The 23,779-nt window shown below is 36.0% G+C and overlaps 2 protein-coding genes across 20 annotated transcripts in view; one reads left to right on the forward strand and one right to left on the reverse strand.

The window, feature by feature from the left end:
* The window catches only part of FAM13B (family with sequence similarity 13 member B), a 117,126-nt gene extending 113,677 nt beyond the window's left edge, over positions 1–3,449 (forward strand). For all 18 annotated transcript variants that reach the window (XM_082454554.1, XM_082454568.1, XM_082454567.1 and 15 more), the window contains one exon: positions 1,002–3,449. In XM_082454554.1, coding sequence (XP_082310680.1) covers positions 1,002–1,125 — 124 coding nt within the window. In that variant the 3' untranslated portion in view covers positions 1,126–3,449. The remainder of the gene's footprint in view (positions 1–1,001) is intronic.
* PKD2L2 (polycystin 2 like 2, transient receptor potential cation channel) overlaps positions 1,442–23,779 on the reverse strand; it is a 40,376-nt gene continuing 18,038 nt past the window's right edge. The window contains exons 6-14 of one of the 2 annotated variants that reach the window (XM_082454609.1): positions 22,705–22,875; positions 22,219–22,400; positions 16,010–16,130; positions 14,864–14,965; positions 13,335–13,399; positions 12,685–12,739; positions 5,217–5,329; positions 4,676–4,783; positions 1,442–3,592 (exon numbers count right to left, since the gene is read on the reverse strand). In XM_082454609.1, coding sequence (XP_082310735.1) covers positions 4,687–4,783; positions 5,217–5,329; positions 12,685–12,739; positions 13,335–13,399; positions 14,864–14,965; positions 16,010–16,130; positions 22,219–22,400; positions 22,705–22,875 — 906 coding nt within the window. In that variant the 3' untranslated portion in view covers positions 1,442–3,592; positions 4,676–4,686. The remainder of the gene's footprint in view (positions 3,593–4,675; positions 4,784–5,216; positions 5,330–12,684; positions 12,740–13,334; positions 13,400–14,863; positions 14,966–16,009; positions 16,131–22,218; positions 22,401–22,704; positions 22,876–23,779) is intronic. The other variant, XM_082454610.1, reaches the window with a different exon arrangement.

The raw sequence follows: 23,779 nt of genomic DNA on the forward strand, positions 1-23,779 counted from the left end.
TGGCTTAGTGAGGTTAGGAAAGAAATCATGTGCTGAGGTGCTCCAATCTATAATAAGAACAAATCTATCCATGAAATTGTGAAGGAGGAAAAAGAAATTCGTACTAGTTTTGCTGTCATACCTCAAACTGCAGAAGTTATGGCCACAGTGCATGAAAAGTGCTTAGTTAGTATGGAAAAGGCTTTAAACTTGTACAATAAGATGTTTTGAGAGAGCCCACATTCACATAACTTTTATTACAGTGTATTGTTATAATTATTCTATTTTATTATTAGTTATTGTTCATCTTTTACTGTGTCTAATTTATAAATTAAACTTTATCATAGGTATGTATGTATAGTATATATAGGGTTTGGGGTCTTGGAATGTGTCCCCACGGATAAGGGGAGGGACTACTGTGTTTGAGAGTCTTCTGTGTAGGTTGGCATATATGGTTAAAAAAATCTCAAGTGCGTTTTCCAAGTACCTTCTAATTCTTTGTCTTATTGGAAAAAAACTTTGCTTATAATTAGGATAGTTTGATGCTTTACCTGGTTATTAAACTGAATTGCATTGGGTCAGTAATATAAAGTGAGAAAAATGATTTTTTCGCTACCAGTAAGATGTTTTACTTTTACATCTTAATTCACTGAAGCCAGAGTTAAGTAATGTATGGAATGTATGAAATGACTCAGCGTAGCCTCTAGCACTTAGTATACACTCACAGACCTGACAGAGTCTAGTAGTGCATGTCTTATTAAAATATTTGATTATCTGTAGTTACCTACAATCATCATTGATACTAATATCATCAATTAATCTGTCAATAGAGAAATACGTCAAAATTAGAAGTGTTTTAGGAATATTCCATTGGGATGAAGGGAATTAGTCCAATAATCTTTTTTTTTCTTGCAGAGCAGTTTTTTATTTGAGCTTGTATTGGGTAATATTCTGTCTCTCATTACGACAACTTCTGGGACTTTATTTTCCAGGTGATCTCTAGGTTTTATTTTCTCCCCTAGGAATGTCCAGAAAGAGGATCGTGTTCCAGTGCTTGAGGAGTACAGGGAGTACAAGAAAATTAAAGCCAAGCTTAGGCTTCTTGAAGTTCTTATCAGCAAACAAGATTCTTCAAAATCCATATAAAATATGGTCCTTGAAAACATCATAAAATCAGTTGTATTCCCTGAAGCTATCATCATGTGTACTTGGCTGGTACTTAAGTTCATTTTGTCAGGCACTCACAGTCTCATTTTGTACTTGCTGGTGGTGCCACTAGAGAAATGATGGGAGGGTAAGTAGACCCTGTCTAGGGAGTGCGATGTTCCATGTTAACCACAGACTGTCCCCTCTACCTTTAGCAAACATCCACTTTTCTTCATTGTTTTGTACTACAAATACATCGTGTTAGTAAAAGACTAATATTTTATCTTTTCAACTTTAAGAACTTTGGAGATAGAAGCTTTTTGTTATTACCAACTTTATTATTTTGTTTTTCGTTACTCAAGAAAATTGAGAGGAAAATCTTCACATTGAATTCTTCTTCAGTTGCCTTTTTCTTACAGAATGACTGAAAATTTGAAAGAAAAGCCTATAAATGTGCACATATGCAACTATGTTCTGTGTTTTCTTAGAAAACCAAAATCAACTGAAATTTCAAGTCCTACTGTGGAACATATTTCTGTTAAATTCCCAAAGTGACACTTTCTCACAGGTAGTATGTTAGCAGAATTTTGCAATTCAGTGGTCACACAGCTCCTGGATGAAGATAACAGCGGGTAGACCAAAAAGTGACCTTGCTTATTAGTATAGTGAAAACACACCACACGTCACACACAGAACTGAATTATATCACATGCTGCCTTTGGGACTTAAGTTACTGTTTGTTTCCTCAGTTACAGTTTATCAGTTGGTGATGATGTGATTTGTCTGGATTAGATCCTGCATTTTTTCCCCCTACCCACCTCCAGATAATGTGAGAAAATAGCCATGTCAGTATGTAGAAACTCTGATGGTGCTCAGATTTGTGTGTTCAATCAAATGGGCTTAAATTGGCAAAAGAATCATTATGCCTGAAGTAAATCTATTCTTAACAAGGGCTATATACCACTGCATTTTTACATATACCTTCAAGGGGTTGCATCATTTTTTTTTCTTGTTTAATCAGCAAAATCCATAGAGAAAACATCCTCTAAAGGGATCACCTTTTGCTCAATCACATGCTGTTTAAAGCAGCTGGTTACAGGTGTATTGTGGTATGCCCCTTGTCATACACTCTAAGCATATCTTTTTTTCTGTGGCTTTGCATGGCTTTTCTTCAGGTTCTTTCCTGGTATAATTCTGCTAATTATTTTCACAGAATGGTGACTTTATTTGTGCTAACAATATGATAGTCATTAACAGCATATTCTGATCAGGTTTAATCTAAGTGTTAATTTTTTTCCTGGTGCGTTTTTGGATTGATGAGTATCTCAATTTGTGCCCATGTTTTGCATGCAGTGACTCATGCATGGTTTTCTTAACTAGCTAATAGTCATAATTTGTTCCATACAAAAATGGACTTTTGCAGCATCCTTTAATAAGGTGAGGGAAGCATGAACCTCAGACTTCTGGCACTGTTACATAGCACATGAAGTAGCTTGATAATAAGTAGCATTTCTAGTACTTCACATTTCACCTGTGTGTGCAATGCCTTTTTTGGGGGGAGGGAATGTTCCTTGGTAGTGAACGTGTCATTGGGGAATAAAGCACTAAATCCAGCCCTTTTCGTGTGGTTTCCTTTTGATACAGCTAGGTTATTCATAATGTACACCTAGAAACGTGAAATTGAGAACACCAAAAGATGTTATCACTTTGATTTGAATTCATCATGCAGTGTACATTTAGTTAATTTCTTTCAGTCTCCAACAGGAGTATATCCAAACATCTTATTTAATGTGCACTGTATATTGTTTTATATGAATGTTTTATTTTATATACCACATGCAAAAATGTCCATATGCACTATTTAAATGTTTTAAATAATATATTCCTTCTTTATAATGCTAAATCTATATGAGTACCATATTTTTATAAGTCAGTGGCCTGACTGGTTTCATTTTAGAATAAACAGCTGCTTCATGATGTTGGTTATTCACTGTTAATGTTTGGCTGTGAGTAGAATAGATAAAAAGTGGCATGGCAGCACTTATGCTATGTGACAGTATTGTGTGTCATAGTTCAGTAGTAAGTGGTAGAATTAGGCAGTTTGTGATAATTTTACTTTGGTACAAGTAAAAACTGTATATCTATATATAAACAATATATAGATATATATGACTACAAGTATAATTGCATTGCTGTGTTTGGCACTTCATTGTATAGACTTTTGTAATAAAAGAACTTTAATGTTCTAAGTCATTGTAAATGTTTTTTGTTTTTTTCACTAGATGTTTAAAAAGAAAAAATAAAACCCTCAGGTGTTCTCTTGCCTTAATGTTCTCAGGCTTTGTTTGAATTACCCCAACCAGAAAACATGTGGGGAGACAGCAAGGTTACTAAACCACGTGACTGTCTACAGCTCTAGGGAGTGGTAAGACAAGGAAAGGCCATGTTGTTGATTCTCTTTGGAAATCTAGGGAGAAGATGCAGAGAGAATAGTCAGCAGCAGTGAATTATCTTATTAAGAAAACTTGACATACAGTCTCTAAGAGAAGAGTTTGGCTTAAGGAAGGTGGGTATATTTAACAATTCCTTTATTTGAGTTTTACAGTCCAGGGACTGTTGAGCACAGTGTGGAAATCTATGGTCAAATGATGTTACTTGGGCTAAGAGAACATATAACATATGGCTGTCCTAGGAGGGCTTATGTAACCTATATTAGAAGAGTTTCCTTCCAATTTCCATAATGCCAGCCATCCAAAACTTCCCAACCATCCATACAGGGCTTTTGCAACACCCTCATTTACACTTTTCAAACATAACTTGGCTTCTTATAACCTTGATACTCCTACCTGGCTCTTTTATTTTATGTTTTAAAGGATAGTTTACTTTTAAAGTAGTCAAGGAAGCACTTTTGGGAAACTTCAAATGTGTTACTTTAGAAACTGTCTAGATGAATTTCTAGTTTGAAGATATTAGTGAAATTTCTATAGGTGGTTGGGAAGTTTGTTCTTCTACACTTTGCCTTTTTCCAGGAGACTTCCAACTGGGAAGAATGGAGGTGAGATTATTTTACTTGGGGTCTTATATAATGGTTTTCTAGAATCCTAAGCATTTATTAATTTACCTTTGGCTAGAGAAGTTGGAACATGGCACATGATGAGAATACCAACAGTTCTAATACTCTGTGTAACATTGAGAAAACTCTTTACTGACTTATTGAACTATTAATTAGAGACCTGCCCTAAGAACTAAAAGCAATATTATTTAATACTTTCCGTTCACATTCCAAGAATTTAATAATAAATCTCATTATAAAAGTCTTCATGTGTACCTGTGTGTGTATACTGTGGAGGCATGTTGTAATACACATGGATTATATATTGGGTCCCATTCCTAGAAATCACTTGATGATTATCATTGATCCTGATGATAGTTTGATGGTAGCTAGTTTTGTGCTTTTAAAATGTACCCAAAATGGGGACAAATTTAGGACATAATTCAGTACAGGAATAAATCATTAGAAATGTTCCATGATTGTATCACAGATTCTCACCTCCACTTGCCTCAATATTGTAGAGCTGAAACCTTTCTCATCACTCGGTTTAGTTTTAAACTGACGTAGTGTAATTCTTTCTCCAGCTCCACAGCGTATAAAAAGAGGCTAGAGGATAATTTAGAAGGAAGTAGAGAATGAGTCAGTAACATTTTTGTACATAAAGAGACAGCAGGTTATTAGCACCTATTGTGAAATACTTTGAGTGGGAAGATAGTATTTTAAGCTCCCAAAACATGCCTAGTATAGCCAGTTACGGATCTAATATTCTAAAGCTGTGTGGAGCACAGTATCTGCTACGCGTGTCAAGTATAAATGGCAGTTCCTATTATTAGAGATGTAAGGACAAAAGCAGTTGGTCTTGCTTTCACCTTACATTTAAACAAATGGAGTTTTGTGCTTTCTGTGTCATTTTAAAGTTGGGTAAAAAATGGGGGGATTTTCCCAACAGAATGAGATTCTGGGTTCAGGAAAATTGTGGGATGTCCCCAGTCCCCATATCACGATATCCCATAGTACCTTGGTTAGAACAAATGCTTACTCTCGAAATTCTTGTTGAGTGACAGGCTGGTAGTCATCTTGAATTTCTGTAGAATAGTACTTTTTCTCAAGCCTCTCTTTCCATTTTTTCATCTGCTCTGCACTTTGAATCTCCTGTAAAGTTAGAGGAAAAAGCATAAGCTGCAATCTTTAAATTTTTCTCTGTTGCAGGCCCATGGCACACAAGCATCACAGGGTTGAGAATCTTAAACTTGACTCTCCAGGGCTGTGATTTTGAGCCCCACTGGCTTTTTGCCCTGCCTGATGTTGGGGTCTGTGCATTAGCAGAGTCACCTCAGAGAACTTGGTGTTAAAACTGTTTAGCAGAGTTAGGGGATTTTTAAATTATGAATATCGTCTTATTCCCTTTTCACTGCCTCTTCCCCTCTGCATCTCCAGCTGATATTCTCCATTCTTCACTTGGCCAAAACTGGGATGTTCTTTTCTGTACCTCTGTTCTATAATGAAGCAAGTGTACATCAAAGTACGTTTGTGGGTATTATTTGCCCTCGCAGCTGCTTCTCAGCCAGATCCTAACAGTTCCCAATCTCCTCTTCATAATTACTGCATCTATCCGTGTACTCCAGTCTGTCCACATACCCCAGAATAAGCTCCTCATACCAGAAGATTCTTGCTGTATCCTTCTCTGATCCTAGAGTCCTTTCTGTGCTTTGTGCTCGCTACCCACCCATTTTCCTTTTAGTGTCCAAATACCTTTTTCCCAACTTTAGAAAAAATGCTCTGTTATGTTATGGAAAATAGAAACAGCCCTAGAAAAAGAGTGAAAGAAGAGACAGTGCACCCAGATACGATGCAAAGACTTCTCAATAAATCGGTATGCTATTGCCCTGCTCCAACAGTAAAGCTAAGTAGCGAAGTGGATCCCTGTATAAGGGTTCTGATTACCTTCCTCAGAGAGAATGGTGATGCCCAAGTTCATACATTGTTTACCTGATAAATGGATGCTGTTCTGGCCAGAGGAGCTGTGCTATATATCAGAAAGTGTTTGTCTTTTTTTTTTTTTTTAATTTTTCATTAATTAATTAATTTATTTTTGGCTGTGTTGGGTCTTCGTTTCTGTGCGAGGGCTTTCTCTAGTTGCGGCAAGTGGGGGCCACTCTTCATCGCAGTGCGCGGGCCTCTCACTATCGCGGCCTCTCTTGTTGCGGAGCACAGGCTCCAGACGCGCAGGCTCAGTAGCTGTGGCTCACGGGCCTAGTTGCTTCGCGGCATGTGGGATCTTCCCAGACCAGGGCTCGAACCCATGTCCCCTGCATTAGCAGGCAGATTCTCAACCACTGCGCCACCAGGGAAGCCCCCAGAAAGTGTTTGTCTTTAAACCAACATATCCGAAGTAGGAAAGGGTGGTTTTCAATTTTTCTAGTTTTATTTCAGCCACATTACAGCACCTATGTTTTGACATATTTACCAGTACTTTTAATGTGATGTTAAAAAAGTGGTAGGCCCCACAAATATTTTTAAATGACCAGGTCTATTAAAATGTGGATGCATTAGTAATACGCATTGAATAGACTGCCTGGTAAACGATGCATCCTTCAAAAAACCCATCTCAACCATCGCTTTTTCTATGAAGCCTTCCTTGACATTCACAGGAAAGTAATACCTTTCCTCATAGAGCAGCAACTATGTGGGGGCATTTGCTCAAGCTCCTAGGTTCTAGTCAACCCACCTCTTCCCTGTAGGTGGTAGCTGCTGCTTATAATTGTTTCTGGATTAATTCATTGTTCCACAATGGTTCTTACAGAGAGCAATGGTTCTCTCATGCCTCAGAAATGAATTCTGTGAAGTAAACCCCCTCTTTTTGAGCTACCTAGTGTGTTTCTGTTTTTCTGACTGGCTCCTAACTGATGACTGGTTGGTAACAGAGAAGGTCCAAAGAAACAGACCCTTATAGACAGCGTGCCTCCACCAAGGGACACAACAATTGACTTAAGAGTTTGAGACCGCCACCTGGCTATTTGGGATTCCTCAGGCTACCGAACCAGCAGGCTAAGAAGTGATTGAGGCGACTGATCCCAATTACCAAGGGGAAATTGGTGCTGCTACAAAATGGGTTCAGAGAGGGCTGTGTTTGGAACCCAGGGAATTCTCTGAGGGGTGCCTCTTAACACTTCCATGTCTAAAACTCTGTAGTTTAAACATTAAGTTCTTAAGGAATTGTGATTCGAGTAGAAAAGGTCTTAACATCACCCAGAGATGGATACAATTACTCTTGGGACTTTGCTTCTCCCCTTTTGGGGAGAGAATAAGAGGGCCTCCATTTTCATAGAGGATAGTTCTGTCTTATTAGATGGAAGCTAGAAATAGTTATTGTCATTTTATGGAAGTATAGATGTGTACTAAATAGCCAAAGGGGGTGAATTCGGCTGACCGTTTAGCTAATATCTCTCAACTCAAAATTTGCCCTCCTAAACTCTTATGCTCTTTATGCTGGATCTCAGGCTTTGCAAACCTCATTCCCTAGACTGTCTTGCTACCAGATTTGTTAGGTTCTGCCTTACTGGACGATGGAGGGGAGGTTCTTCTTGTTTTCTTTCTATCAGCATTGCTTCTGCAAATGGTAGTTGGCTCCAGGCTTCAGTTGTCCAGCTTCTTTTGTCATACCCAGAACCAGCTTCATCATACTCCCTCAGAAGTATCAGGAGCAGCAGGGGTGGGATGGGGGTGACCTCAGAGGTCTGAGCAACAGCTTCAGGCCCCTTAAGTATCTTAGGTTCCAATAAACCCACCTTTTGTAACCTTAGCCCTGGGAGTGGTAGCATCCTCCTACAGTTATTACTTATGAGTTGCTTCAGTGTTTTTATTTTTTCTGTCTTCCAATACCTGTGTAACCAATTCCCTGTAATAAATTTTCTCTGTTTGAAATATATAGTATGGTTTCCATTTTCCTGACTAGGTCCTCATACACGTAATAAGTATGTCATTTGGTCAGGTTTATTTTTGTCTTTAAGGAATGTTTAAAATTTTTCCATATCTTGGTTTTAAACATTTTAAAATTAGTCCCTGGGCATTTTCTATTTTGTTGCTATTGTAGTTTCTTCTATTATAATTTTTAATGAGCTGGTTGATGTTTGCATATATGACATGACTATGTAAATTATTTTTTCCTACTACTTAATCTCTTTTTGTCATAATTTTTCAGTTCATTGTATACCTGAGAAAGAGAGTCACATCTCAAACAGAGGTAGTTTTTACCTCTTCCTTTTCAACTTTTGTACTTCTTATGTATTTTTCTTGCTTAACTCTTTTGTCTGATCCCTCCAATACATCCTTGTCTTGTCCTTGACATGTCCAATGTTTCCCTATTAGGTAAGGTGCTAGCTTTGGGGTGAGATAAATTTGTTTTTATCATGTCAAGGAAGAGTGCATTGATTCCTATTTTGTTTTCCCCCTCAAAGTTGGATGTTGAATCTTATCAAATACCCAGCATCTATGGAAAATAATAATTTTCCTTTTTTTGATATATAAATAGAATGGATTATGGTAATTAGTTGATTATACAGTTTTGAATCATCTTCCCATTCTTTGAATAAACCCTGTCTGAATCATGGTATTGTGTTCTGTTGAATTCTGTTTGCTAATATTTTATTTAGGATTTTTGCTTCAAGATTTATAAGTGATTGTTTTTTAAAATTAATTAATTTATTTATTTTTGGCTGCATTGGGTCTTCATTGCTGCGCGTGGGCTTTCTCTAGTTGCAGTGAGCGGGGACTACTCTTTGTTGTGGTGCGCGGGCTTCTCATTGCGGTGGCTTCTCTTGTTGCGGAGCACATGCTCTAGGCACGCTGGCTTCAGTAGTTGTGGCGCACGGGCTTAGTTGCTCCGCAGCATGTGGGATCTTCCCAGACCAGGGATTGAACCCGTGTCCCTTGCATTGGCAGGCGGATTCTTAGCCACTGCGCCACCAGGAAAGTCCCTATAAGTGATATTTTCTTTTTCTGTTTTTGTTTTTTTTTTTTTTTGAGGAGGATACAATCTTTACTAGGTTTTAGCATCACTATATAGTGATTCTAAAATTATTTTATAAAAATAATTTGGAAGTTTTCAATTTTCTCTTTGCTCTGGAACAGCTCAAATAGCTTGAAATTATTTATTCCTTAAAAATCTGGTAAAATTTCCATATGAAACCATCTGGGCCTGATTTATTTCAGAGGTAGCTCTTTGATGACTTTATTTCTTCTACAGAATGGATTTGTTTAAGCTTTTAAAAATCTCTTTTGGGCTCAGTTTTGATAAATTTTATTTTCAATTTATTGAGGTTTTCTTTATGGCCCAATATATCTATTTTCATGAAGGGGTTTTGAAAAACAGGTGTGTCTTCTGGGAGTACAGAGTTTAATACATAATTGTAAGATCACTTTATTCATTATGTATATATTTTTAATCCTTTCATTTTTCTTGATCTGTTCTTTACTTTTAGTGTATTCTTGTATGTTTTTCCTTTTATAAGTCTAGTAGTCTTTACTTTATGGAAGTTTATGCCATATTATTTGTTGCATAGATAATCATAACTATTAAAATTGATCTTAGCCTTATAAAGTGCCCTTCATCTCATTTAGAACTTTTTTCTAGAATTCTACCTTGACTTATATTGTGTCCTCTGATAACTTTTCCTTGCCTTTTATACCTTGGCTCATGCTTTTATACTTAACTTTTCTAAATCACTTTGTTTTAGGTATATATTTTAGGCTATATCATAGAATTGGGTGTTGCTCTATGATTCAATCTGAAAATATTTTCTTTTTCTTTTTAAGTAAATTAAGCTTATTTGTCTTTACTGATATGTCAGATATATCTGGTCACAGTTATATTGTTTTAAGGTATATTTACAGTCTTTTACCATGTGGCATATTTTCAGTTTTCTTTTTTGATTTGGTACTGCTTCCCTTTAGGAATGTATGTATTTTTGTTTTAGTGGTCTGTTTTTATTCATGTATCTTTTTATACATCCTCTGTCATCTCTTTCTTGTTTTGGTTCCCTCAACAAGAACCAAACAAGTTCAACAAAAAAATTAGGTTATAATTTCTTCCTCCTCATTTCTTTTCCCTCTAATACCCAAGTATATTTAATCATATTACTGTATTTTGTTGTATCTGAGAGATGGAGTCTGTCGTAAGACCATTACACCATTATTTTATGTACCACTTAGGAAAAAAAATGCCACCAGTTAAAATATGGCACATTGTCAAATATAAGGCACATCTTGATTTCAGAGATATTAAAATGTGGAAAATGTGTTTTAAAATTAATAAAACAATATCTTTTTAATTTACTACTGTACTCTTAAATATGCTAAAGTTTCTTCTTTTTGGCTGTTAACTCTAAATGATAATTCTTCAACTTTTTAGCTATTACATATGAAATAATCAGTCAGCTTTTCCTACTTTATACCTTCTCTCTTCCTTCTTTTTTCTAAAATTTCTCAGTCATCTCTTGTTTGGCTGAAGATGATCCTCACATAGAATCCTCAGGAATACAGTGGTATTCCCCAAGTTCTTACATATTCAAAACTGTTAGAGCCTTTATACTTGAAACACAGCTTTGCTGCATATAAAAAAGCCTTGGCTTACATTTTCTTTCCTTGCTATATTGTATATTGTGTTGTTCTGTTGATTTATGGTGTTGAATGGTGTTATGCTAACCTAATTCTCTTTTCCTTGTAAGTAAATCCAAATTTTGCTTGGATAAGTCTCATGTTCATTTTAGGTAATTTTTCCCAGGTACATAGTATGTCTTTCAATATACATTGTCTTTTATTTCAGAAATGGTTTATTGAATTATAGTTTTGTTTTTTTAAAAGAATCTCAAACTTACAGAAAAGTTATAAGAACAATACAAATAGTTTTTATCCTCTGAAGTATTTGAAGTTGCCAACATGAATGCCTTATTGTCCCTGAATACTTCAGTGTGTATTTCCTGCATACAAGGACATTCTCCTTTATAAGCACAGTATAATCATCAGAATCAGAAAATTAATATTGATAGATTATTACCATCTAAATCCTCAGTCCCCCATTCAAATTTACCAGTGTCCCAGTGATGCCCTTTATTGTAAAAGGATCCAGTCCATGATTATGCATTGTATTTACCCATCTTTTAATCTCAGTCTGGTGTAGTTCCTCAGTTTTACCTTGACTTTCATGACCTTGAAACTTCTGAAGTCTATAGGCCAGTATTTCATAGAATGTCCCTCAGTTTCTTATTGTGTGATGGTTCGTTGCGTTATGCATCTTCGGCAGAAATTTTACAGAAGGGATCCTGTGTTCTCTTGGTGTCCTATCAGGTGGCATATAATTTCAACTTGTTCCAGTACTGATTAAGGTTCTGTTTTCCAGACTTTTTCACCGTAATGTTATTCCTTTTCTTTTTGTAATTAATAAGTATTTCGTGGAGAGGTATGGAAATGTCCTATTCTTCCTCAGACTTTTATTCATGTATATGTTTAGATCAGTGTGGACTCATGGAATCCTATTTTATTCCGTGGGTTTAAACTAATATTCATTAAGTGCTTAAATAAGTGCTTAAGTGCTTAAAATCCCACACTTGGCCAGCAGGATCCCCACTCAAGCTGACTTCTGTGTCCTTTTAACAGATCTGCATCATTCTATATGGAGTACAGTATGAAGCACCTATACTTTCCAGTCCTGGAATTAACTGTATTTCCAAGGAGCCCTGGTTCCTTTTAGAGGAGAATGGTAATTGGAAACCAAGATCTGGACGCTCGTTGTGTCATTGCTACTAGGATGTCACTCTAGCCTTCTCAGTGGACAGAGTTAGAAGATACATTCGCGCGTGCGCGCACACACACACAAACGGTTGCAATTCTAATCCAACACCACAAGGTTCATTTTAACCTTCAGCCTTTCCATTTTTGCAATTCCGTTGTCTGATAATGAGAAACCTCACTCCATTATACATACTTGTTGGCTTATTCCAATCTCTTGACCCTGCTGTCCTCTTTCTCAATATATTGGGGGGTGGGAGGCATCCAGAAGTAGAACAATGTTCTGTTTTTTCACTTGGGTGGTAGTGGTTTGTGGAGGTTTGCTTCATAATTATTTATTAAACACATATATGTTTAGTCATTTGTTGAATATATGTTACAGTTTTGAAATATAAGAAAAATCATTAAAGTGATTCATCACATTAATGATTACAAGAGAACAATTATATAATCATCTCAGTAGAGTATACTCACTAAACCCTGTGTGCTAATCCCACAGTGAAGGTACAGCTGTAGGACGAGGGTATCTGGCTAAGAGCACCAATAAGAGAGAAGGAGCATCTGGAATCCAAACAATTTGTCCTAAATAAGAAAGGATCTAGATTCTGGGAGAAATTTGGAGGTGGCAGCTACTGCTCTGAAAAAAGCAAATCATTCAGTTCTTAAATCAGAACTTTTTCTAATAAAGCTATCACTTCTTTACGAGAAGATTAAAATCTTACTTTTTCATCAAAGCCTTCTCTTCTGGCTTGTTCAGCCAAATCTCTGCTTTTCCTACTGAGAATATAAAATAAAAATCAGAGGTATATGACAGTAAAAAGGAAAATGACAGTATAAAATATAACCAGATCTGTATTAAGGATCTGAATTAATTTCTGTTCTTTCTGATAACACTAATTATTTGGAAAATGTGGTCATTAATAAGTTCTCTATATCATATCTCTAGCTATAAAAACATGTTTCTATTATGTTCCACTGCCAGATTTTGACACTAAAATTATGCAATAAATGTAAATACATTCTTAAATATTTTGTTTAAAATTTTTTTTTACTTTGATAGCTAAAAGCATGCACTTAATGTAGACTAAAATCATTTCCTACTTTTTCAGAGGGACTTTACTATCCTGTCCAGCTTTCTGTTAAACCTTTTTCTGAGTGGCATGGCATGCCTTATATTAATTTTAAATTAGCTTAGAGTTTCATGACACTCTCAGAAATTATGAGGTGCTACTGGATGTTTTGACAGTTTATTTAGAATCAGCACATTGAATGGTGGTTGTTTTGCAATCAATACCTTACTCTCACTGTAAGTTTCTAACATAATACAGAGCTTTAAAATGGTAAGTTAAAAATTGAAGAAAATTCATCTTACCTTTTCTTGTCTTCATCTGTTTCAGGTTTCTTTAGTTTGAGTTTTTCGAGAGCATTGTGGTAACTCTGAGCATAATTTAAAAGTTTAAAAGTTCATAAAAATAATATTCTGTATTGTTAATTTTTGATCAAGGTAAAAGAAATAGGGAATGCTTGACTTTAGGGACAGCTGCCCTAAAGAAATGTAGAGGCAAATACTATGATCATCTTCTTTCACCTTGTCACTACTTATGGTTTCTGCCTGCTGGTGAAAAAGCTGGAGGGCATCACACTTGAACTTGGAAAAAAAATCTTTAAAAAATATTATTAACATTTATTGCATTAATGATATTAACACTTTAATGCACATAACCAACATCATAATCAAGAGATAAAAGATGAAAAAACCCACAGTTAAGTTCATTGGGGGACATATTAATAGTTTACTTTTACAGATAAGTTCTTGGACAGAGTTCTTAAGCCCCACTAACCCCATAGCTTATAGGACCTCTTCTGTGTGAAATGCTATGGTTAGAGCTGTGGGTATACAGAGATGGGCAAGATGGTACACACATGACTCTGCTACAGTTCACGGTGAGGTCGGTATTGAGAGGACAAGGAAGATTGCTCTGACAGGGAGAACAGAATGTCAGCGAGAGAGCAGAGGGAATATTCCTGGGGAGTCAGGGAATGACATGAGCAGGGGCCCAGAGGAGACAATGAGAGCAAGCATGGTAAACAGCACTGTGCTCAAAACAGCTGGGGCATACAGTGCTGTAAATGGAGGCATAGAAGGTAAAACTTGTATAGTTAGTTCAATGATAGTGAATAAAGATAGGTTGAGACTGTGAGACTAGAGAAGGCCCTTGAATGTTTGAATAAAGAATTTGGACTTATTTTGACAAGCCCAGGGAAACTGAAGAATTTTGAGCAGAGAAGTGATATGATCAAAACTGGGCTGGCACAGGAAGGAGGCTAGAACAGTTAAGAAGATGTTACTATACAGAAGTCCTGGTGAAAAGTACTGAGTACCTAATGTAGTGGTGGCAGTTAGAATTCAAAGTGTCCTTGAGTTGCACAAATGTGAGCAAAAACTACAGAGGTGAACTTTACACACAAGCCTTGGCAACAGACCATATAAGGGACAAAGAAAAAGTTCAAGGGTTTTGAGCCAGGGGTGACTGAGGAGAGTGTTGCCACTACAGAAAGTGAGGAAGGTAAGGCAAGTGGAGTTCTGAGTTCAGGTTGTGTATAGGAATTTACCAGCATCTAAATTGAAAACTTTTGGAGGGAAGAGTCAGTGCTTTGCATTTAGTGCTCAGTAGCTTTTTGATACATTGAACTCTGAAATAATTTTGGTCACATTTTTGAAGCCGGAGAACATTTCTCCTGGTACTGAAATAATACAAGTATAAGTAACCGTGGACCAAAACAAAAAACCCCAAATGCCCTCCCTGCACTACCACTTGGGTTTTAGGTGTTATTCAAACTACAAGAGTATAAACTGAACAAGATTGGTCTTAGAATTCTGATTAGAAGAATTTGACATACCTTTTTAATCATTTTACCAAGTTCAAAATCTGGCCTTCTGCCTATTGAATAGTCAGCTTTCACTTCAGAATAGGTATCATTAATTATTGCCAAGAACATGTTCTGGGGAGAAATATTCAAATGAAGTATTTCAATAAAAATTTAGTTTAAATGTTGTTAATGACTTTGACAAGTGCTGGGATTTGTAAAATTAGATTTAAATTTTAAAAGTAACTCATGTGCTCAATAAGAGATATGGCTATGCAGACTATATATAATATAGTAGAATGGGAAATGTGTAGTGTGTGGATAAGGGCAAGTATGTTTATGGTAAATGGGAAAAGCAGAATGTAAAATAGTGCATATACGTTGGTTAATAATATATATATATATAAATTTATTAATGTTACATATCAGAAGAAAACTTAGAATAATACATGTTCATAAGGGTGTTTCTTTTTTTTCTTTAAATTTCTATAGAGCTGTTTAAATGCACAATTTGACTAGGGCTCTTACAACTATTAATGTCCAGATAACACAAACAGAACTGTGGAGAGGGTATTCTTAGTCCCAGCCCACCTCTCCACCTTTCACGGTGGCTCAGATCTGTCACTGTGAGGACTGTTGCCCACCATCAGGGGATAACTGCTGTATGTGACAAAAAAATGTTTTCATGGAGGACAGTAGCAGTGCCTTGAGTAGAAAGGCAAGGTTCCCTGATTAGGAAGGCCAAATAGATTTGTCCTGAGCACATGTGAGAGACCCATCCTGGGGACTCCTAAAAATTACAAGAGTGTGAGCTTTCAGCCATAAGGGCCAAAAGCTGTCGCAATATGGGCAGAATATGAATGGCCTAATTCATACCTACTGGTATGAAATGTCCCAGGCTGGAGAGACCTGGAACTTTCAAGTTATATGTGTAAAAGATTTAGTACACTCTTGGCACACAGTAACCACCCAGATGGTAACTTTTATGATCACATTCTCCATTGGACAGCTTGAAAACATTTAGACCCCCTGGATTACTAGGAATCTACACCATTCTTAATAAATGTAAAGTGTTCTGACAGCTAAGCAGTGATACTATAATTTCTTCTAAATTAGTAATTATATTTTTTATTCTGAAAAATGGAAGCAAAAAAGGGGAACATATATGGTCATTCTTACCAGCAGGACAAAGAACACGAAAAAGATGAAAGTGATGAAGTAAATGGGTCCCAAGATACGACTGGCTTGCTGAATACCAGCAAAATTAAAATCTCCAAGAATAATACGAAATTGTGCAAATCTTTTATGGGAAAAAAGAAAAACATTAGAAAATACTATATCTCTTCATACATACATGACAACAGATGGGGGTTACTAACGTGCCTAGGAAAGTACCTAGCTGCATATGGCATATGTTCTCTGGCTTTAGTTTTGTTAGCACAGAGTTCTATAAAACTGGATGTAGAATATTCCCCTAAAGAAAGGCAAGACTTAATAGCTGAACAGATAGTTCAGGAAATGATGGGCTTCAATTTATTCAACCAATGTGAACCCAATGTTCACCTCCAAGATTTGAACCTTGAGATGCCTGCTTACCAGCTTGTCTTGACAGTGGCCTCCTTAGCCATTCCTGTGCCCTTATAAAACTTAGAATACTTTGACCTTTTCCAATAAATGATTTTCAACTTGTACATAGACCCAAGAGCCCTACAATTTCTAATATCAATGGTATGCTTAATTTTTGCATCTCTTTTACTGAAGTAAGGATGGCAACAATTTGTCACTTGCTAAGTCTCAAACAAGTGCTGGTAGTGATCCTCAAATATGATCCCCAAGGTTTATTTTATTTTCTCCAATAAGTATAAAAGCTTGGCTTTGAAGTGAAATAGCATTGAAAATACTATAAATCTTCATTTTATTAACTTTAAAGATGGAAAAATTAAGAAATTAAGGCTTTGAATGAGCATAGTAGTAGCAGAGGTAGAATTAGGATTTCATAACCTGAAGTCTTATTTTGTTTTCTCATCATTAATTTGCAATGGTATTGCCATACACACCATAGATATGTTATAAATTATATATATATAATATATATATATGATATATATATATGAGTTCTTTATTTTAAGGGGAGACCTGGGAAGGAGTTTTTAATAGTATGTAGACACTTTGCATGATTGGTCAGTCAAAGGGCGGAATGTTTCTTGTTCCTTGTTGCTTTTGCCAATCACATGAAGGGAGCATAGGACTATGTACAATGAAGGAAGAAAATGTATTCAAAGAAATTAGCTATTTGGAGTCCTAGGACTCAGAGTTTTCTGGAATTTCATCCTCAGTACCTGAGACCTGACTAAATCATACATACAGTATTTATCCAGCTTCTAATACTGGATTCTAATGCTCTTCTACACAAGATAGAAGGAGAAATGCTGAATTAGGAGACCAAGGTTTCTCAGCAAATCAAAAAAATTTTTTTTTCCTCTCTGGCATAGGAGAATATGAGGTTCTGTTTTAGTGTTTTTAACTTAATTTTTTTTATCCTTAAGTTGTGTTTATGTAAGATAAGTTAAAGTCAGCATTTCTCCTTTCCAGAAAGTGTCCACATACCTCTGCTCTGTAAATAGTGTGAATAACAAAAACCTAAGCAATTACTGAGTGGTCATAATCACATAGGAACTGGAGACTTACAAATGCAATGTAATTGTCACTTTTCTCCTCTTAATTAAGCAAATTAAGCCAATTGGTGCTTAGTTTATCCCTTTCCCCTCCCCCTCCCCAAGCTAAAAGGAACACCATGACTCTTCAGGATACAGGTTATATTGAATAAAAACACTGTTTTTTAACTTCTTGATACCCCTGTTAACTTTCTACAGTTCTCTCTTGTTGAATTAAAATAGCTTATAGACTGTTTCATAATAATGTACCATTTATGGTTAATCTGACTTCCCAGTCTCTCACTTGCAGGCATGACTGGGTGGTAGGTATTCCTAAGCCTTCTCCAAATATTGCCTCTATTCCACTGTCTGTCGTCTTCTGTAATTCAGGTTAAACATATATTAGGCCTTCTCATTCTACCCTTTTTGTCATTTTCTGAACATTTTGCCTCTCTATGCCACTTTTAAATTTTTTCTCACCTATTTTTCATTTTACTCATTCTCTCTTCATCTATGTCTCATTTGCTATCAAACCTGTCAACTGAGCTTTTAATCTCAGTTGCTTTAATTTTCAGTTCTAGAATTCTATTTGATACTTTTTCAAATATGTCACTTTTTACACTATCCTGTTCTCTAAAGATACTTTCTGACTTGTGTTTTATTTCTCTAAATATAGTAAGTATTTATTGATTATTCCAATATTTGAAGTCTTTGAGTCTGTTTCTGTTGTCTGTTGTATCTGCTGGTTTTTGCTTATGAATTTTTCCTCCTTATGTACCAAGTTATCTTTGACCATGAGCAGTAAATTATACTTGAAGGGCTTAGGATGAAATATCTTTCTCCAGAGAGGTATTTTTGTCTGTGTGTCTGCAGGTGCATATGGGCATTCCAGCCTGGGACCATCTTAATCCAAATTCAAGACATGAGGTTCCCTGGATACCTAGGTGATTAAACCCAGACTTCAAGTCAAGTCACTCTGAGGGATTTACTTTTAACTTGAGGCTGTAGCACTTCAGATCCCTGCTTTATGTGTGGAGAGGTTATCAGACACTCCTCCTCTCCCCCAACCCCACTCCCCAGCACACACACACAGGCCTTGGGTTTGTCTTCTGTCTCCTCCTTGAGAGGTAACTAGAAACACAATTTCTCAACTATTTCTTCTGGATCAACAAAAATGCCTTCATGGTGGAGGTTTTAGGGAAGATGGAGTAAGAAGCACTAGGAATCTGTCTCACCACCTAGACAACAATCACAGTGGCACAATCTCTCTGATGAAACTGTTTTGAAACTCTGGAGTCTGTTGAAGGCTTACAACTTCCAGGAAAGGATTGGGCAATTTGGGTCAATTTAAACTTTTAGTTTGGCAGCAGCTACCCATCTCCTACCCGCCAGCCCATGGCAGGTAGCCCTGCATGTATTTCTAGAGCAGCTTGCACACAGCTTGTGGGAGCCAGGGTGGACAAGAAGGACCGTGTTGTCCAAACATTAGGGTCTGTGTTCTGATTGCTGGTTGCTGCTTCTGATCACAGAGGCAGGCATCTCCCTGCATTGTTGCAAGCCCCTCCCTCTCCGGCTGAAGCAATGTCCTTGGGATTGAGAGGCCCAATGCCCTTCCCTCCTTCTTCATTTTTCTCTTTTTCCCCTTTGGGAGCCAGATATTAAAGACTAGGACATTCATGGGGCTTCCCTGGTGGCATAGTGGTTAAGAATCCGCCTGCCAATGCAGGGGACATGGGTTTGTGCCCTGGTTCAGGAAGATCCCACATGCCGTGGAGCAACTTAGCCCGTGTGCCACAACTACTGAGCCTGCGAGCCACAACTACTGGAGCCCACATGCCTAGAGCCTGTGCTCCACAACAAGAGAAGCCACCACAATGAGAAGCCTATGCACCACAAGGAAGAGTAGCCCCCGCTCACCGCAACTAGAGAAAGCCCACGTGCAGCAACAAAGAACCAACACAGCCAAAAAAAAAAAAAAAAAAAAAAGACTAGGACATTAAAAAAAAAAACTGCATATATGGAGGAAATTAGACAGTCACCATGAATGCCCAAGGAATGGCACAGGCTCAGAAAAGACCTGAGAAGACCTTAAGTTTACACCTCAGGCTGATCCTCAAAGAACTAAAAGAAGACATGGAGTAAGTCAAGAAAACTATGTATGAACAAAATGGAAATATCAATAAAAAGAAAACCTAAAAAGAAACCAAAAAAATTCTAGAGCTGCAAAGTACAATAACTGAAATGAAAATTCATTAGAGAGATTCAAAGGTAGATTTGAATAGGCAGAAGAAAAAAAATCAGTGAACTTGAAGATAGGGCAATTGAAATTATTTAGTCTGAGGAACAGAAAGAAAAAAGTTTAAAGAAAAGTGAACAGAGCCTAAGGGACCTGTGGGATACCATCAAGTGAACCAACATATGCATAACCACATGAAAAGATGCTCAAGATTGCTAATCAGTAGGGAAATGCAAATCAAAAACACAATGAGATATCACCTAACATCCATTAGGATGGCTACTATCAAAAAAAAAAAAAAAAAAACCCAGAAAATAACAATTTTTGACACGGACGTGGAGAAATTGAAACACGCACCGTTAGTGGAAAGGTAAAATGGAATAGCCATTGTGGAAAACAGTATAGCAGTTCCTCAAAAATTCAAAATACAATTACCATATGATCCAGCAATTCTACTTCTGGGTATATACCCAAAAGAATTCAAAGTAGGATCTCAAAGAGATATTTGTACACCATGTTCTCATAGCATTATTCATAATAGCTAAAACGTGGAAGCAACCCAAGTGTCATTAACAGATTAATGGATAAACAAAATGTGGTATATACATACAATGGAATATTATTCAGCTTCAAAAAGGAAATTCTGACATATCCTACAACATTGTTGAATCTTGAAGACATTATGCTAAGTGGAATAAATCAGTCACAAAAGGACAAATACTGTATGATTCCACCAGGTACCTTGAGTAATCAAAATCAGAGAGACAAAAAGTAGAATGACGGTTGCCAGGGGCAGGGGTAGGGAGGGAAATGGAGAGTTCCTGTTTAATGAGTATAGAGTTTCAGTTTTGCAAGATAAAAAGATTTCTGGAGATGAATGATGGTGATGATTGAACAATATGAATGTACTTCACTCTACAGTTAGAAATGGTTAAAAAAAAAAGACATGGTTAAGATGGTAAATTTTATGTTATGTTATAACACAATTTAAAATCTTTATCAGTTTAAAAAAAAAAGCCTTCAGGGCAGAAGTAGCTTTGGATGCTGGGTTTACTTTTCTGGGTTCTTGCTTTCCGATTTTGGCCACTCACTTTTTTGTTAGTTCTTAAATGTTTCCTATATTTCATCCAGCTTTTTAAATTGTGAAGAGGTTGATTTGAATAACCTAGCACATCATTACCAAAAGCAGAAGTCCCCTCATTAATCCATTTCAAAATTTTCTATCTGTTTACTTTGTGCCTTATACTTTCTTTCCTCCCATTATCCAAGGTAAGACAAATTTCCAAGGTTCTGTAAATTACTACATTTCTATTTAATGTCCAATACTACTTAGTTTTATTATTAACACTTGAATTAAGATCCTAGGAAAGGACCAAGAAGTTGTTGGAACTGCAAACATTATTCACTCTGGATAAGCTAATTAGATTTCTCAAATTATAGGTCATTTGAAGTTGGAAAGGACATTTGGGAGTGATTTAGTCCAGCCCCTTTATTTACAGATAAAGAAATTAAGGTCTAGAAAAGTTAAATAGCTAGTGGCAGAATTGGAAAGTAGAATTATATCCTCTTGGTTGCTAGTCCCCTCTTTCCACTACTAATTTAGTAAAGGGTTATTTCAGAAAAATATTATTAAATTTCATGCAATTGGTACTTAGATAATACAATATTTACATGTGGATGATGAAAAGAGGGCAACCTAAGAAATTTTTCAGACCAGAATTTACCCCAAATTGAGTAAAAGGGCCATGGACAAGTTTGAGGAATTCTTAACTAAAGGGAAAGTTATTGCAGTTTTTCTCAGAGCCATATGTCACCATGCACTACGAATTTCCAAGAGTGATGCAAAATGAAGCCATTTCCCCCAGACAGTCTTGGTCTAGATTGCACAGAACACATCTTGAGAACTGATATTTTAGACTATCATAATTTTTTTACACAGACAGAACTTGTTTTACCTACTCAAAAATGAAAGTAAATTTATTAAAATATTCACTTTTAAAGACAATTAATATTTTTCTAGGGATTCTACCTAATCAGTTCTATAAGTTAGTTATCTGTTGATTGTTTTATGTGTATAAAGCTATTTTTAAAATTCAGCTTTTCCAGATCATCAAAGGATAATCAGGTCAATATCAATAAAAGGATTATAAAGATAGAGCCCTCTAAAGCAAACACTTAAGATTTCTTTTGCCCAGAGAATAAATACTACAGAGACATGGAGTCAATTTCTTTTATCTTAGGCAAAATTTTCACTTCTATTGAAAAGTAAAAAAATATTTTTCTAGCTTGACCTGGTAACACTTGAAAAGTGGATAACACCATCCATTTGGATCTTTCAATGCCTAACTGTACTTTGAGTGTGACAGATATTTAGCCATCAGTGAAAATATCAAACCATTTTTTAATTTATGAAAGCTTATGTCACTATTTATAGGCCTTTTCATGATTTTTTTTGTTATAAACTGGAAAATATAATTACATTTATGCTAAGAGCTTACATGGAATTTTGAAAAGTGGAAAAGTCGTCAACTTGTGATCCAAAAACAAGAAATCCTAACTGAGCGTAAGCAAAGAATATTATAAAAAACATGATGGCAAATCCTACTATGTCTTTGATACAGCAGGACAAGGTTGATGACAGCTGAGACATTGTCTTATTAAAGCTTATGAATTTGAATATCTGAAAAAGAACAAAGTTAATTGAAATAGGAGAATATTAAAGATTATAATGACTTAGAGTAAATTAATTTCAGAAGAAATCTGCTTGAAATTAAAAGAGATACTTCATGACAGTCGGGGTGTTTGAGGATTCGCTGGCAATCATTACAAATCCAAACTACTTTAAAAATTACTGTATAAAAAAAATTACTGTATAGTTAAGAATATCCTTTTGTTTTTTCATAACTTTGTAGTTTAAGTTCCCATTTTATTATCTAATATAATAAAATATATCTTATCTATTATATCTGATAAAATATAAATACCTTTATCCATGCAAAGAAGATGGTTATGGCAATTATATTGTTGTAATAAATGTGCCAGTATGCAAGAAAATAGAAGTCTGAATATTTTTCAGTACTTTTTAACAGTTGTCCAAGCAAGAGAAAAATTTGTATATTACAGTATGTGTTGAAGAAAACGGCCACAAAACACAACTAAATGGGAAAATAAGAAGGGTTAAATTAGAGATTACCTCTAAATCTCCTGCAGCCTATGAATAAACACATGAAAAAGTTCATCAAAAGTTCAACAAAAAGGTAGGGAGAGATAAGACAGGCTTTTACATAAATGAAAGTAAGCCTCAATTTATAGAAGTTTAAGGTAGCATAATTATCATAAAAGTAGCAAAATACTGACTGCATGGCTATTCTAATCTATATGACTTTTTGTTTCTTTGAGTCATAAAACACAAATGAATAAAATGATTATATAATTCTGACTAGACTGTAAAGAGTTTCTGCTCCATATAACTACATGATACCTAAGAGTTTAATATTTTTCACTATGTAACACTACAAGAAAAAATTTTTTACAGCTCCAAAAAAAAATAAACCCCTTTAGAGCTTTTTAACAGCTCTTTTAGAAGAGAATTTTAGAACAGATTATCTTAGATATCAGAGTTTTCTGTCATGAAAATTTTCCTTTGATTTCTCTTCCCTAAAATACTCAGTTAAACATTTAATGCTATGCCCTATGTTAAGCATTATTGTGGTTACCGGAGAGGTAGATGGCACACTTTCTGAGAAACTTTCAATTTGGTTTTGAGAAACTAATATATATATATACTGGATTGGCTATAACTAAGGGCCAATAAGAGTGAAAGATCAGGTTGTATAAGCCAGAATATTTGTTCATTGTTCCTAAAACCAAGCTCTTACGATTTGTTCTGCCCTACCCACACCTCTATGTTTATTTCAGTATTTTCCAGTGATAAGAACTGGCAGTCTTTGGAGTTTCTTCAAGGATCATTTCCCCAATCCTGGTGGCATCCTCTGTGACTACAAGCTACGCTCTGGCTGCTCAAACCTTATCCCCCCTTCAGTATTCTGCCTAGGCTTG

The sequence above is a fragment of the Balaenoptera physalus genome (assembly GCF_965194825.1).
Source record: "Balaenoptera physalus genome assembly, chromosome: 3".
Taxonomy (NCBI): domain Eukaryota; kingdom Metazoa; phylum Chordata; class Mammalia; order Artiodactyla; family Balaenopteridae; genus Balaenoptera; species Balaenoptera physalus.